At 43.3% G+C, this 14,012-nt stretch overlaps 1 protein-coding gene across 1 annotated transcript in view; it reads left to right on the top strand.

Moving 5' to 3' along the window:
- Positions 1-12,586, top strand: part of ITPR2 (inositol 1,4,5-trisphosphate receptor type 2) — a 169,853-nt gene extending 157,267 nt beyond the window's left edge. The window contains 5 exon segments of the mRNA XM_070947456.1: positions 1,069-1,199; positions 1,285-1,450; positions 2,377-2,537; positions 10,577-10,738; positions 12,198-12,586. Of these exon segments, the coding sequence (XP_070803557.1) occupies positions 1,069-1,199; positions 1,285-1,450; positions 2,377-2,537; positions 10,577-10,738; positions 12,198-12,284 (707 nt within the window). The 3' untranslated portion in view covers positions 12,285-12,586.
- The last annotated feature ends 1,426 nt before the right edge of the window (positions 12,587-14,012 follow it).

The following is a 14,012-nucleotide window of genomic DNA, read 5'->3' as shown; positions in this document are numbered from 1 at the left end:
CATTAATGGAGAACGAAGTTGATGACGTCATTCCAGAAATTAGGTCCTTTGCATGCGAAGTGATTTGCATGGAGATACAATAAAATGAAGTTCAGGTGTACTACAGAATATGGAATAACAGAGTTTGAGGTCTTTTAGTCCAACCCCCTTCTCAGGCAGGAGACCCCTATCCCATTTCAGACAAATGGCTGGCCACTCTCTTCTTAAAAACCTCCAGTGATGGGAACACCCACAATTTCTGGTGGCAAGCTGTTCCACTGGTTAATTGTTCTCACTGTCGGGAGGGATGCAGATGTCCTCACACAATCTGGGAGGTGTTTATTAACACGACAGTAGTTCTTCTAACGTTAGTGTTGTGACCTCGGCTTCCTGAGTCATTAAAACACACGAGTAGTCTCCAAAACCTCTTTTATGGCAACCGCTGTGAATTACGTTCATTCACAGCTGAGTCCCAATTAGTTGCAAAAAGTCCTTCGGGATAATCACCCACCTTTATCTTCCTTGACACGCTGCCAAAGACCTACTTGGCAAAGCCCCACGGAGTCCAGAATCAAACAGAGATGCCGACTGGGAACAGAATTAACAACGTTGCTTTCCTGCAAAGGGACCATGAGCCTTTGCTCCTCTTTTAAGCCTTATGGGAGGGGCCAATCATCTCCAGGCCTTACTCCCTAGTCGTCCCTTTTGTTTTAACTGTTTGTGCCTTCTGGCAGTTCTGCGCATGCACGCACTAGGAACAGGTTCCTTCTGTTCCCCTGCCTCTTTGCTGTCCAACTCTGGAGGCTCTGGTGTCCACGCATAACTCCCAGATGGCCCCAGCCCCATCTCTGCCTCTGACGTAGAGCCCTCGTCCAAGCCTTCCCCAGACTCCAGGACTGGCCCAAGTTCCTCCCTAGCCTCCTCACTGTCTGACTCTGCTGCCAGCTCCGCAGGCTGCTGGCGGACCACAACAGCTAGCAGAAAGCGGAAGATAGAACGCAGGTTATATTTACGCTTTGTGTGGCTGATTTTTCCGATGGGAGGCTTGATGGGCTTCTTCTGCCATGTGTCCCTTACAATATCCCACAGGTGAAGATGGCGATGAAGATGGGATTGAGAGGACCTGCGACACTTTGCTGATGTGTATCGTGACCGTGTTGAACCAGGGGCTGAGGAACGGTGGAGGAGTGGGGGACGTCCTTCGGAAGCCATCCAAAGACGTGAGCATTTCCTTCGCTCGATCTTGGTATGCAGGCAGTTTTCAAATTACGACCCAAAATAAATAAAATTGCTGTTTCTTTTAAGGAGCCGCTGTTTGCTGCTCGGGTGGTTTACGATCTCCTGTTTTATTTCATCGTCATCATTATTGTGCTGAACCTCATTTTCGGAGTCATCATCGATACATTTGCAGATCTCAGAAGCGAAAAGCAGAAGAAAGAAGAGATCTTGAAGACAACCTGTTTCATCTGCGGTAGGTATTCGTAGGTTTGTGTCTTGTCATTGCGTTTTTTTTAAAGGCACCTGTATTGACTTGGAGATCAGAAGGAAATATTGATGCCGTTAATTTAACTCCTCTCCTCTCCTCTCCTCTCCTCTCCTCTCCTCTCCTCTCCTCTCCTCTCCTCTCCTCTCCTCTCCCCTCCCCTCCACTTCACTCTTTTTTCTCTCCCCTCCTTTCCCCTCCTCTCTCCTTCTCTTTTTTCCTCTCCCCTCGCCTCCCCTTCTCTCTTTTTCTCTCCTCTCCTCTCCTCTCCTCTCCTCCCCTCCCCTCCCCTCAACTTCACTTCACTCTTTTTTCTCTCCTCTCCTCTTTTTTCCTCTCCCCTCGCCTCTTTTTCTCTCCTCTCCTCTCCATTACATTACACTACACTACACTACACTACACTTCCCTTTTCTCTTTTTTCTCTCCTCTCCTCTCCTCTCCTCCCCCTTCTCTTTTTTCCTCTCCCCTCCCCTCCCCTCCCCTTCTCTCTTTTTCTCTCTTCTCCTCTCCTCTCCTCTCCACTCCACACCTCTCCTCCCCTCCCCTCCCCTTCTCTCTTTTTCTCTCCTCTCCTCTCACCTTCCCTTCCCTTCTCTTTTTTCTTCTCCTCTCATCTCCCCTTCCCTTCTCTCTTTTTTTCCTCTCCTCTCTCCTTTCCTTTCCTCTCTCCTCCCCTTCTCTCTTTTTTCTCTCCTCTCCTCTCCTCCCCTGTTATAACCATTGTAAATCAAGGACTGTTGTAGGATTTTTGTTTACTCGTTTCTTAAGGGAGTTTTAATGCAGGGGTCTCAGCCAGCCAGCCAGAATTCTGCGAGCTGGAAGTTCACAAGTCTTCAGGATTCAAGGTTGGAGACTCCTGCTTTAATGTATGAAAAGATTCTAGTGAATTTCTCTCTCTCTCTCTCTTTTTGCAGGCCTCGAGCGAGACAAATTTGACAACAAGACGGTTTCATTCGAGGAACACATCAAGTCAGAACACAACATGTGGCACTATCTCTGTTTTATCGTTCTGGTCAGAGTGAAAGACCCAACGGAATACACTGGACCTGAAAGTTACGTGGCCCAAATGATCGCGGTGAGTCCCACTCGGCTGTGATTTGTGACGCAGAAAATTGGTCCTTCCAGTCGCAGCTGGAACATCTTCAACCTTAACCGTAGGATATCTTCTTCTGCACACTGGTAGTCCTTGACTTGCGATCACAATTGAGCCCAAAATTTCCGTTGCAAAGCAAAATATTTGTGAAGTGACTTTTGCTCCGTTTTACGACCTTCGTTGTCACAATGCTTAAGCGAATCGCTGCCGTTGTTAAGTGAGTCGCATGGTCGTTAAGTGAACTTGGCTTCCCCATGGACTTTCCTTGTCAGAAGGTCGCAAAAGGAAATCACGTGACCTCCCGGGGCACTGCAACTGTCATAAATACGAGTCAGTGGCCAAGCGTCTCAATTTTGATCACACGACTGCTATGAGGATACTGCAATGGCAGTAAGTGTGAAAAACGATCATAAGTCACTTTTTTCAGGGCTCCTGTAACTTCCAAACGGTCACTAGATGAATTGTCGTAAATCGAGGACTACCTGTAATCACAAAGGCATTTTAAGCCCACTAACACAAATGAGAAACACCGTGTAATATTTTTTAAAAATTGAGCCTTTATCTCCATGAGAAAGGGACGTGGTGGCTCATTGGCTAAGACACTGAGCTTGTCGATCGAAAGGTCGGCAGTTCAGCGGTTCGAATCCCTGGTGACACGTAATGGGGTGAGTTCCCGTGACTTATCCCAGCTTCTGCCAACCTAACAGTTCGAAAGCGGGTAAAAAATGCGAGTAGAAGAATAGGGACCACCTTTGGTGGGAAGGGAACAGTGTTCCGTGCGCCTTTGGCATTGAGTCATGCCGGCCACATGACCACGGAGACGTCTTCGGACAGTGCTGGCTCTTCGGCTTTGAAACGGAGATGAGCACCGCCCCCTAGAGTCGGGAACAACTAGCACATAGGTGCGAGGGGAACCTTTCCCATTACCTCCATGAGAAGATAATGACATTATCCATAAACTGAAAAAAGAATGGATAAAGTTTTGAAAAGCGTTGTAATGAAGGAGTTAAAACAAATAATAAATTCCACTTACTGTCCCCGATCAAGAATTCTGCAGAGTACCTGGGAAAGCAGCTCAAATGCCAGATTTCTGATTAGTCCAGTATTTCTCCTTGAGCTGAGCCTACTTTATTAAGTATTCAGGGTTAATGCACAGACAGGATGTTCATGAGACGATTGACATCATGTCCTTCATCACACGATTAATTAATTCTTCACTTAAGAAGGCTATCATTCAACCATAAATGGAGTAAAAAAAACATCCTAGGAAGCATCAATACCCTTTGTAATATACATAAGTGGGGAGCCCAGGAAGGTTAAGAAGTGGCATTTAGGCATTTAAAAAAGATTTGACAGCAAAAAAAAAAAAACAGTATTCTTTAATATCTTCATAAACAATTTAGATGAAGGAATAGAAGGGAACTCATCAAATTTGTAGATGACACCAAGCTGGCAGGAATAGCCAACTCTCCAGAAGGTATCTCAAGATCTGGATGGATTTTGACAGACGTGAACATTGGACCCTGTCTAACAACATGAAATTCAGTAGTGAGTAAAGTAAGGTTTACACTTAGGCAAGAAAAACCAAAAGTACACATATAAACTGGGTGAAACCAGGCTTAATAGCAGTAACTGTGAGAGGGATCTTGGAGTCTTAGTAGACAACCAATTAAATATGAGCCAACAGTGTGCGGCGGCAGCCAAAAAAGCCAACGCAATCCTAAATTGCATTAACAGAGGGATTCAATCAAGATCAAGGGAGGTACTAATACCACTGTAGAAAGCCTTAGTAAGACCACACCTAGACTACTGTATCCAGTTTTGGTCACCACACTATCAAAAAGATGTTGAGACTCTAGAAAGAGTGCAGAGAAGAGCAACCAGGATGATTAGGGGACTGGAGACTAAAACATACGATGAACGGTTGCAGGAAGTGGGCCTGGCTAGTCTAGTGAAGAGAAGGACCAGGGGAGACATGATAGCATCTTCCAATATTTGAGGAGCTGCCAGAGAGAGGAGGAAGGGGGTCAAGCTATTTTCCAAAGCACCCGAAGGCCAGACAAGGAATAATGGATGGAAACTGATCAAGGAGAGATTCAACCTGGAAATAAGGAGAAATTATTCTGACAGTGAGAACAATCAACCAACAGAACAGAAGTTGCCTGTGGGAGCTTCATTACTGGAGGCTTTGAAGAAGGGATTGGACTGCCATTTATCAGAAGGTGTGGGGTCTCCTTCTTGGGCAGGGGGTTGGAGTAGATGACCTACAAGGTCCCTTCCCACTCTGTTAATCTGTTAAGGAAGTTAAGGAAAATCAAGTACACAGGTACAAAATAGATGGCATCTCAGTAGCAGTAACTGCGAGAGGGATCTTGGAGTCCTACTGGACAATCACTTGAATATGAGCCAGCATTGCACTGCAGCTGCCAAAAAAAGCCAACACAATCCTAGGCTGCATTAATAGAGATCATTACTCAAATTCATGTGACGTGTTGGTACTACGTTATAATGCCTTGGTAAGGCCACACTTGGAATTCTGCCTCCAGTTTATAAGAATTATAAGCAATTATAAGCATTATAAGCATTATAAGAAAAAGATGTTGAGACTTTGGAACGAGTGCAGAGAAGAGCAACAAAGGTAGTTAGAGGACTGGAGGCCAAAGCATATGAAGAACCGTTGCTTGGAATTGGGTATGTCTAGTCTAAGGAAAAGAAGAACAAGGGGTGACATGATAGCTGTGTTCCAATATTTGAGGGGCTTCCACAAAGAGGAGGGAGTCAACGTAGTCTCAAAGCACCAGAAGGCAGGACAAGAAGCAATGGATGGAAACTAATCAGGGAGAGAAGCAACCTAGAACTAGGGAGAAACTTCCTGACAGTGAGAACAATTAATTGGGTTGCCTTCAGGTGCTTTGGGTGCTCCACCGTTTGGAGGTCATTTGTCTGGAAGGGTATAGGATCTCCTTCCGTGGGCAGGGATAACTCTGTTATTCTGACTTAATAGCATTTTCTAGTTATGCAACCATCACTGGTCCCAAATCACATCAGCGACCAATGACAGATGGTTGTCAGATCTCTTCTTAAAAGAATCTGTTTCATTCCCTAGACCAAAATATGTTTTAGAATTTCTTCTCATCTCTCTTCTTTCTAGTCTTGCTTGGAATCAGGTATTCATGTTTATTCCAAAATGTGTGTATTAATATTCATGCTAAATTAATCCTCTGCTACCAGCAGTTGGGAATTACCGGCGCAGTGAATGAATCTATTTTTCATTAGCAATAATACCAGGATCTCTGAAGTTGAGTCTCTCTAAAATATTAATGTAGTCCCAAAGGCCTCCTCTTACCTTGCATGTCCCATGTCAAAATAAATGAAGCAAAACACCCATTTTGGAAGAATGGTGACTTAGAAAATTGACAGTAGATGGCTAGTGTTTTATTGGTTGACAAGCATGGATCGGTGGAAGACACTGTCTGGATGCTCTTGTGGCCCGCCAGTGGAGCTGACAGCAGATTCGGACAGTGAGGAGGTTGGGGAGGAACATGGGCCAGTCCTAGAATCTGGGGAAGGCTCTGACAAGGGCTCTGCATCGGAGGCAGAGAGGGGGCCAGGGCCGTCTAACAGTTGTCAGCTGCCTTCGGAGTCAGACATCAGTGAGGCAGAGGAACAGCTGAAGCCTGTTCCCAGTGTGTGCATGCGCAGAGCTGCCAGGAGAAGGGAACAGCTAAGGAACAAGGGTCGACTCAGCAGTAAAGCCACAGGTGAACAGTGAATGGTCCCTCCCAGAGGGAATAAAAGAGGAGCGAAAGGGGAGGGGAGTTTGCAGGAGACAATTAGTTCACTTAATTGGTTCATGACTCTCAGAGATTTCTTGCCAAGTTTTGAAGATATTGGCCTGGCAGCTCTCCAAGCCAGATAAGGTCTGTGAACTGTAAATTCATCCTTGAAAGACTTTGCTGAAGGTGAATGAGAAGAATTCACAGTAACTTAATTAAAAAGGGATTTTTGTCGGGACAAGGAGTCTGCTTCGTGGTTTGGGAATGCCTAGGTCAGAACAGATGCATTGAAATGCCTTGGAAGGAATATTGAATGCTCTGGAAACAGGATAAGAAATAAATATTCTGGATCCATCATTTCTAATAAAGCTTGCTACCCTCTTTCCCCATTGGACTGACAAGCCATTGGTAAGGTATGTTTACCTCCACCTCCATCAGGTGCATAATGAACATTCGACGTTAAGTCAGCTACAATTTTGTACCTGGGAATTTTCCCTTAAATTTGAATCTGTTCCTTTTTGGCCAAATGATTCTCTTGTAGTGTTATAACACCTCTCCTATTCTTGGAAATAAAATGTGGTCCAGTTCTTATTCCAAGCCGGGAAGAAAGATGCAGGAGAAACAAATTGGAGGCCCGCTGCATTGAGAAAGGAAATCTCTGTTTATTTGGTTGCCGGAAACAACAATGACAGCAGCATGTTTTTGGGGTGGCTGACAAATTGCGGTTGAAAGCAGATGGTTTTTTTTTTTACAACTTTGGGACCTTTGTGATTGAGATGCCTGTTCACGTCCTTTAATATTTTAATGATTGTTGCCAGATTCCTATGGGGTCATGTAGGGGTCGTGACTGGCTCTACAGGCAAAAAGGAAAAAGCAAATCCTGGGTGTTTTGTTTGAGCTAATCTTGTCAGTTTCGGCTCCTTGCCTATTGTCTTGCTTCTTGGGAGTTGCTGCCTGCCCTTTGTTTATGAGATCTTCCAAAATTGCTGTAACCATCACCGCTGTAACCAATTTCATCCATCTTGCTTCTTCTTCTTCTTCTTCTTCTTCTTCTTCTTCTTCTTCTTCTTCTTCTTCTTCTTCTTCTTCTTCTTCTTCTTCTTCTTCTTCTTCTTCTTCTTCTTCTTCTTTTTTTTTTTTTACTTATTTTTATATGCCGCCCTTCTCCGGAGACTCAGGGAGGCTTACAATGCGTCAAGCAATAGCCTTCATACTTTTGTATATTTTATACAAAGTCAGCTTATTGCCCCCACAAACTGGGTCCTCATTTTACCCACCTTAGAAAGGATGGAAGGCTGAGTCGATCTTGAGCCTGGTGAGAATTGAACTCACAGTAATTGCAGGCAGCTGGATGTTAAATGCTGCCTTAGTAGGAGGCATTAGCCTCCTACGACACTCAAGCTCCTCACCCTTCCTTCCTTCCCTTCCTTCCTTCCTTCCTTCCTTCCTTCTTTTACCTATTCCTATTTGATCTCGTAAAAATTATATCTATCTCACCCCACCCCACCACACCCAGCCTGATCTGATATGAACAGATATGAAATGAGCTGTTTTGATTGTTTGAGAATTGTCTCTACCTTGAAGCAGAACCAAACATCTCTTTCGGCCTGGGAAACGCATCCAGACCGGTTTAAAAACAAGCCATTTCAGAACGCAAAAACATTCGTCTCAAATTTAAAACGAGCCTTTTCGCAATTCAAGCGCTTCGAATTCGAGACGTTTGCACCCCGCCCATGTTTTGACACACGGTCTCAAAAGGTTACAGGGGGGAAGGCCGAAAATTACTTAAGAAAATGGAAAATATAAACTGCTTCATATCGTGATCAAATAATGGGCTGCATCCTTTTCAAAGCCACGGAGACTGACGGGTAGCTTTTCTTTTCCTGAAACGTAGCAATAGAAAAGTTGCTTTATGGGGAAAGTTCTTTAAATAAAGCAAAGCAATTGGATTAATGGATTTGATGCACCGCGATATCCGCTCCCTCGATAAAATATTGTTTTCGTTACAACCGTTGCCATTTCGCTTCCAAAACAACCGGCTCCTGTCCAAAAATTAACAGATACTCTGCGAGCCCACGTTGTAGGAATGATACCATCTGCTTGCAAGCTCTGATTAAAAGAGCCACAATATTTGGCCCAATTATTTTGAAAATAATGTCATTTTACTCATCGCGTTTAGCAGTAAGAGAAACGGATTTCAATTTAAAAAAAAAAAAAAGAGAGTATCTTGCTAAATCAGCTCCAAGGCCAACGTCACAGGATAATTCCTAAGAAAATTAAAATGCCGGAATTGCTTTCAGTGAGGAGTTTTTTTTTATTATTATTTTTAAGTAGCAGAGGAAGGAAGTAAAAATTCTTGCAATGAGCCAGCACAGAGATGTTTTAAATGTTCCTTTTCCTTCTTCCTTGCTGGGTTTTTTTTTCCCCCAAACATACAAATTACATCTTTTCAGAACAGAGCTTTGATCCGGTTATCAATTTGTTCAATTTTTGGTCATTTTTAACAAAATTTTATCTATTCTATTTTGCCATAACATTTATTTCTCAATCTTAAATCACATATTCAACTAATACCATCTTTAAAAAAAATAACACATATTTACTTAATCAAAACAATTACCCTTCTATTAACCCACCTTAAATCTTAATTCAATTAATAACTCATAAGACATTTCAGTACAGTTCAAACATATTTGTATTTCATGATACTCATTAAATCCTTATTCCATTATTACTTTATCAAATTTAAATCTTATCTTTAATCTGGGCCTGGTGGCTCAGCAGACTGATAGCATTGTGATTAACACCAGCTGTCTGCAATTACTGTAAGTTCGAATCTCACCAGGCTCAAGGTTGACTCAGCCTTCCATCCTTTCTAAGGTAGGTAAATTGAGGACCCAGATTGTCGGGGCAATAAGCTGACTTTGTATAAATATACAAAAGTATAAAGGCTATTGCTTAACGCATTGTAAGCCACCCTGAGTCTCCGGAGAAGGGCGGCATATAAATCAATTTTTTAAAAAAAATAATCTTAAAAATAAAGCAATTTAACATTTAAACATAGTTCTTAGTTCAAATAATGCTATTTAATGCAATTTCCCAATTATCCCAAATTCTATCTGTTAAACCATACCACTTATATAACACCAATTAAGTAATTTTTGTTTATAAATCATAATCGTATATTGTTTCAATTTTCTTTTTTATTTAAGTAAAAAATGTTCAAATTACTACAATTGTTATACGTATTTAAGCAAGCTTCTTCCTTGCTGTTTTGAATTCCTTCCGTTGCACATCGACCGGATGTTTGTGCAGACCAAAGAGTTGGAAGGGACCTTATAGGTCATCTAGTCCAACCCCCTACCCAAGCATGAGACCCTACATTTCGGACTGATGGCAGTCCAATCTCTTCTTGAAAGCTTCCAAGTGATGAATCTCCCACAACTTCTGAAGGCAACTTCTATTCCATGGGTTGATTGTTCTCACTGTCAGAAAAAAAATCTCCTTATTTCTAGGTTGAATCTCTCCTGGAACAGTTTCCATCCATTATTCCTTGTCTGGGTGCCTTGGAAAATAGCTTGACCCCCTCCTTTCTGTGGCAGCCCCTCAAATATTGGACGACTGCTATCATGTCTCCCCTGGTCCTTCTCTTCACTAGACTAGCCAGGCCCAGTTCCTGCAATCGTTCATTGTATGTTTTAGCCTCCAACTATCCCCTGATCATCCTGGTTGCTCTTCTCTGCACTCTTTCTAGAGTCTCCACATCTTTTTTTATAGTGTGGTGACCAAAACTGGATGCTTTATTCTAGGTGTGGTCTTACTAAGGCTTTATAGAGTGGTATTAGTACCTCCCTTGATCTTGATTGAATCCCTCTGTTAATGCAATTTAGGATTTCGTTGGCTTTTTTGGCTGCCGCTGCACACTGTTGGCTCATATTTAATTGGTTGTCCACTAAGACTCTGAGATCTTACTGCTATTAACCCTTGTTTCACCCAGTCTATATGTGTGTTTTTGGTTTTTATTACTTAAGTGTAAGACTTTACTTTTCTCCACACTGAATTTAATTTTGTTGGATGGGGTTCCCAGTCTGTCAAGATCCATCTGGATCTTGAGCTTATCTTCGAGGGTGTTGGCTATTCCTGCCAGCTTCGTATTTCGTTCTCAAGAAACTTTTTGGAATCCTTCGGAATCTCCTTATGGAACGCGTTGAGCTAACGTCTCATAATGGTTTCCATCTCTTGCAGGAAAAGAATTTAGAGTGGTTTCCTCGGATGAGAGCCATGTCCTTAGTCAGCAACGAGGGGGACAACGAACAGAACGAAATCAGGAACCTGCAAGAAAGGTTGGAGACCACCATGTCTTTGGTCAAGCAGCTTTCCGGCCAACTCGCTGAGCTGAAAGAACAGGTGAGCAGGCTTGGTGTTTAGAATCGGAATCAGAAGAGAGCTGGAAGGGTCCTTGGAGGTCTTCTAGTCCAGCCCTCGGCTCAAGCAGGAGATCCTATACCGTTTCAGACAAGTGACTGTTAAAACCTTCTTAAAGTACCGCCAATGATGGAGCGCCCACGACATCTGGTGGCAAGCTTCCCCCTCCCCTTTCTCGGTTTGTAGCTCAGGGTTGAGCTGTGGGGTCTTTGATGGTCTCTGAGCTTGGTTGTTTTTTTGCAGACATTTCATGACCCATCTAAGTAACGTTATCAGTGCTACGAGGGAGAGGGGTTGGTTTCTGTTCATATGCAACATCTATATACTATTCAAAAGAGACAATCGAAAAGCTAAAAAGAAAACAAAAAGAGCAAAACACTTCCTCACCAGAAATCAACGCCCTGCGGAGCAGAGATTAATACCAAGATTTAGAGTTGACCAACAATGAAGACATAAACAATATCCCAATCAAGGGCTACCAACCCAAACAATCAACCATAGCCTAATCAGACAACCTCCAAGAACAAAACTACACTCCCACCAACACTGACAGGGTAGTGATATACACTGATATACACTGACTTGTATGTAAACAGAAGCAACCCCTCTCCCTTGAGGCACTGATAATGTTATTGAGTTGGGTAATGAAACGTCTGCAAGAAAATAACCAAGCTCAGAGAAGACCAAGGACCCCACAGTCTTCCTCCTTTTCCTCCTCCTCCTCCTCCTCCTCCTCCTCCTCCTCCTCCTCCTCCTCCTCCTCCTCTCCACACACCACCTCCCTTCCAGCACCGATGATGTTAGTTAGTTGGGTCATAAAACATCTGCAAGAATACAACCAAAGTCAGAGAATGCCAAGGACCCCACAGTCATCGTTCTCCTCATCCTCGTCCTCCTCTTCCTCCTCCTCTCCACACACCTACTCCTTTCTAGCACTGATGATATTATTTAGTTGAGTTATAAAACATCTACAGGAATACAACCAAACTCAAAGAATGCCAAGGACCCCACAGTCCTAGTCTTCCTCCTCCTCCTCCTCCTCCTCCTCCTCCATCTCCTCCTCCTCCTCCTCCTCCTCCTCCTCCTCCTCTTCTCCACACACCTACTCCCTTCCAGCACTGATGATGTTACTTAGGTGGGTCATAAAACATCTGCAAGAATACAACCAAGCTCAGAGAACGCCAAGGACCCCACAGTCCTCCTCTTCCTCCTCCCCCTCTCCACACACCCTCCCTTTCATCACCAATGATGTTACTTAGTTGGGTCATGAAACGTCTGCAAGAAAAGGAGATCCTCCCCCACCCAAATAAATACACCTTTAAAAGACAATCTCAGCGGGGGAACATTTATAACTCCATCCGTGCCTCTCTTTTTTTTCTTTATTTTTTTTTTCTAAAGCCACCGACTGAACTTGTCTTTTGTCTCCTCCTTCGCCCTTTAGATGACCGAACAAAGGAAAAACAAGCAGAGGCTGGGCTTTTTGGGATCTAACGCCCCCCACGTGAACCATCACACTTCCCCGCACTGATGACAACCCCCCCCTCCCGCTTCCCCGGATTGTGACACAGCCTTTCATCCCCTGTCCTTTCCTGGATCACAAGGCAGAGAAGAGCTGCGGTTGGAAGGACTGAACGGGGCCCATTGTTTCCTCAGTTTTTCGGACGGAGTGCCAAAATGCTAAGTGGTTTTGCTCCCGGGAACAAGCTGTAACTGCAGTTTTATGGTTGAAAGGGGCCGGCGGGGTTTAAACCCCCCTCCCCACCCTACAGATCATGCAAAACAGGCCTCAAATCTTCATTTTTGCTCAATAAACAAACAAAATTAAAACAAGGGATTTGGTGATCTCGCTTTTTAGTCAGGATTAATTTTTTTCTTTTTTAAAAAAAAAAAATCTGTTTTTCTGCAGAAGCCGGCAGGGAAGAAGCTGAAATCGGTTCAGGTGTTTGGACGCCCTTCTAAGAAACTTTCTAACTCAGTCAAACTGTCGGTGACGACAACATGCATTTGTCACGTTGGCAGGGTTTGACAACTCTTTGTCGTGTTTGTGCGTGTCGGTTGTGCTCTTCGACAATCCAAGCGATGTAAATAACACTCCACATAATTCATTCATGCCATTTCCTTCATCCGCCTTCGATCATTTTTTTGCTTTTTAAAAGAAAATCGACTCGAATTTTGGAAGCGTTTTTTGCCGTCTCGCCGTACGATTCCTAAAATCCGGTGCGACGAATCCTCAGTTTTAAATTCTTGGCGTTTAGGAAATGTCACTGCTCCAAAAACAGGAGAAAAAGAACACTCGATTCAATGAGAGAATCTTATCGAATTGATATCATTCCTTCTGGATTTCGCGCCTGCACTCTAAAAAAGGTGGTTGCAACTGGAAATCCCAAATAATGGCCTCAAATCTAGAGTTAAGAGTTTAAGAGTTTATTAGATTTCTATACTGCCCTTCTCCCAAAGGACTCAGGGCGGTGTACAGCCATATTAAAACACATAGATTTATAAAATTTAAAACCAATTAAAATCAAATATGAAATTTGGCCGCGAATTAAAACATACATACATTTTAAAAATTCATACATCCTTAAAAACCAAGGATGAGGTTAAGGAGAGAAAGAACTCCTTCATAAATCTTTACTATCAAAGATTAAATTCAGAAGGGCAAACGAGCTGGAAATATCTGCGGAGCAGTTTGAAAGTGGATTCGTGTTGTTTACACTAAAATTCGACTTTGATGCTTCTTCTTTCTCCATTTCTGATCAGGATCTTCTTCCAAATTAATCCACAACTCTGTTGCTCTACCAAGGGAATCATTATTCTACCCAGTCATTCCACTCAGTCTATTCTCCCTTGTAGAAGAGAAAACATATCTTACACGACCGGTAGTCCTCAATTTACAACACTTCATTTAATGATCGTTCCAAGGGACAACGGCACCGAAAAAAGTGACTTACGACCGTTTTTTTCACACTTACGGCTGTTGCCGCCTCTCCATGGTCATGTGATCGAAATTCAAACACCACCACTTCATATTTATGACGGTTGGAGTTTCCCGGGATCACGTGATCTGTTTTTGCAACGTTCTGTCCAACAAAGTCAAGGGGGAAGATCCTGCTTCCCTTAATGACCACATTACTCATTTAACAAATGCAATGATTCGCTTAACGGCAGTGGCAAGAAAAGTTGCAACCTGGGACAAAACTCGCTGCCCGAATGTTTCCCTTAGTAATGTCAACGCTGGGCTCAGTTGTGGTCGTAA

Source organism: Pituophis catenifer, unplaced genomic scaffold (genome assembly GCF_029215685.1).
Source record: "Pituophis catenifer annectens isolate HBS135680 unplaced genomic scaffold, rPitCat1.0.hap2 SCAF_7, whole genome shotgun sequence".
NCBI lineage: Eukaryota > Metazoa > Chordata > Lepidosauria > Squamata > Colubridae > Pituophis > Pituophis catenifer.
Note: the sequence above shows the minus strand (reverse complement) of the source record. Positions and strands in the feature narration are given on the sequence as shown.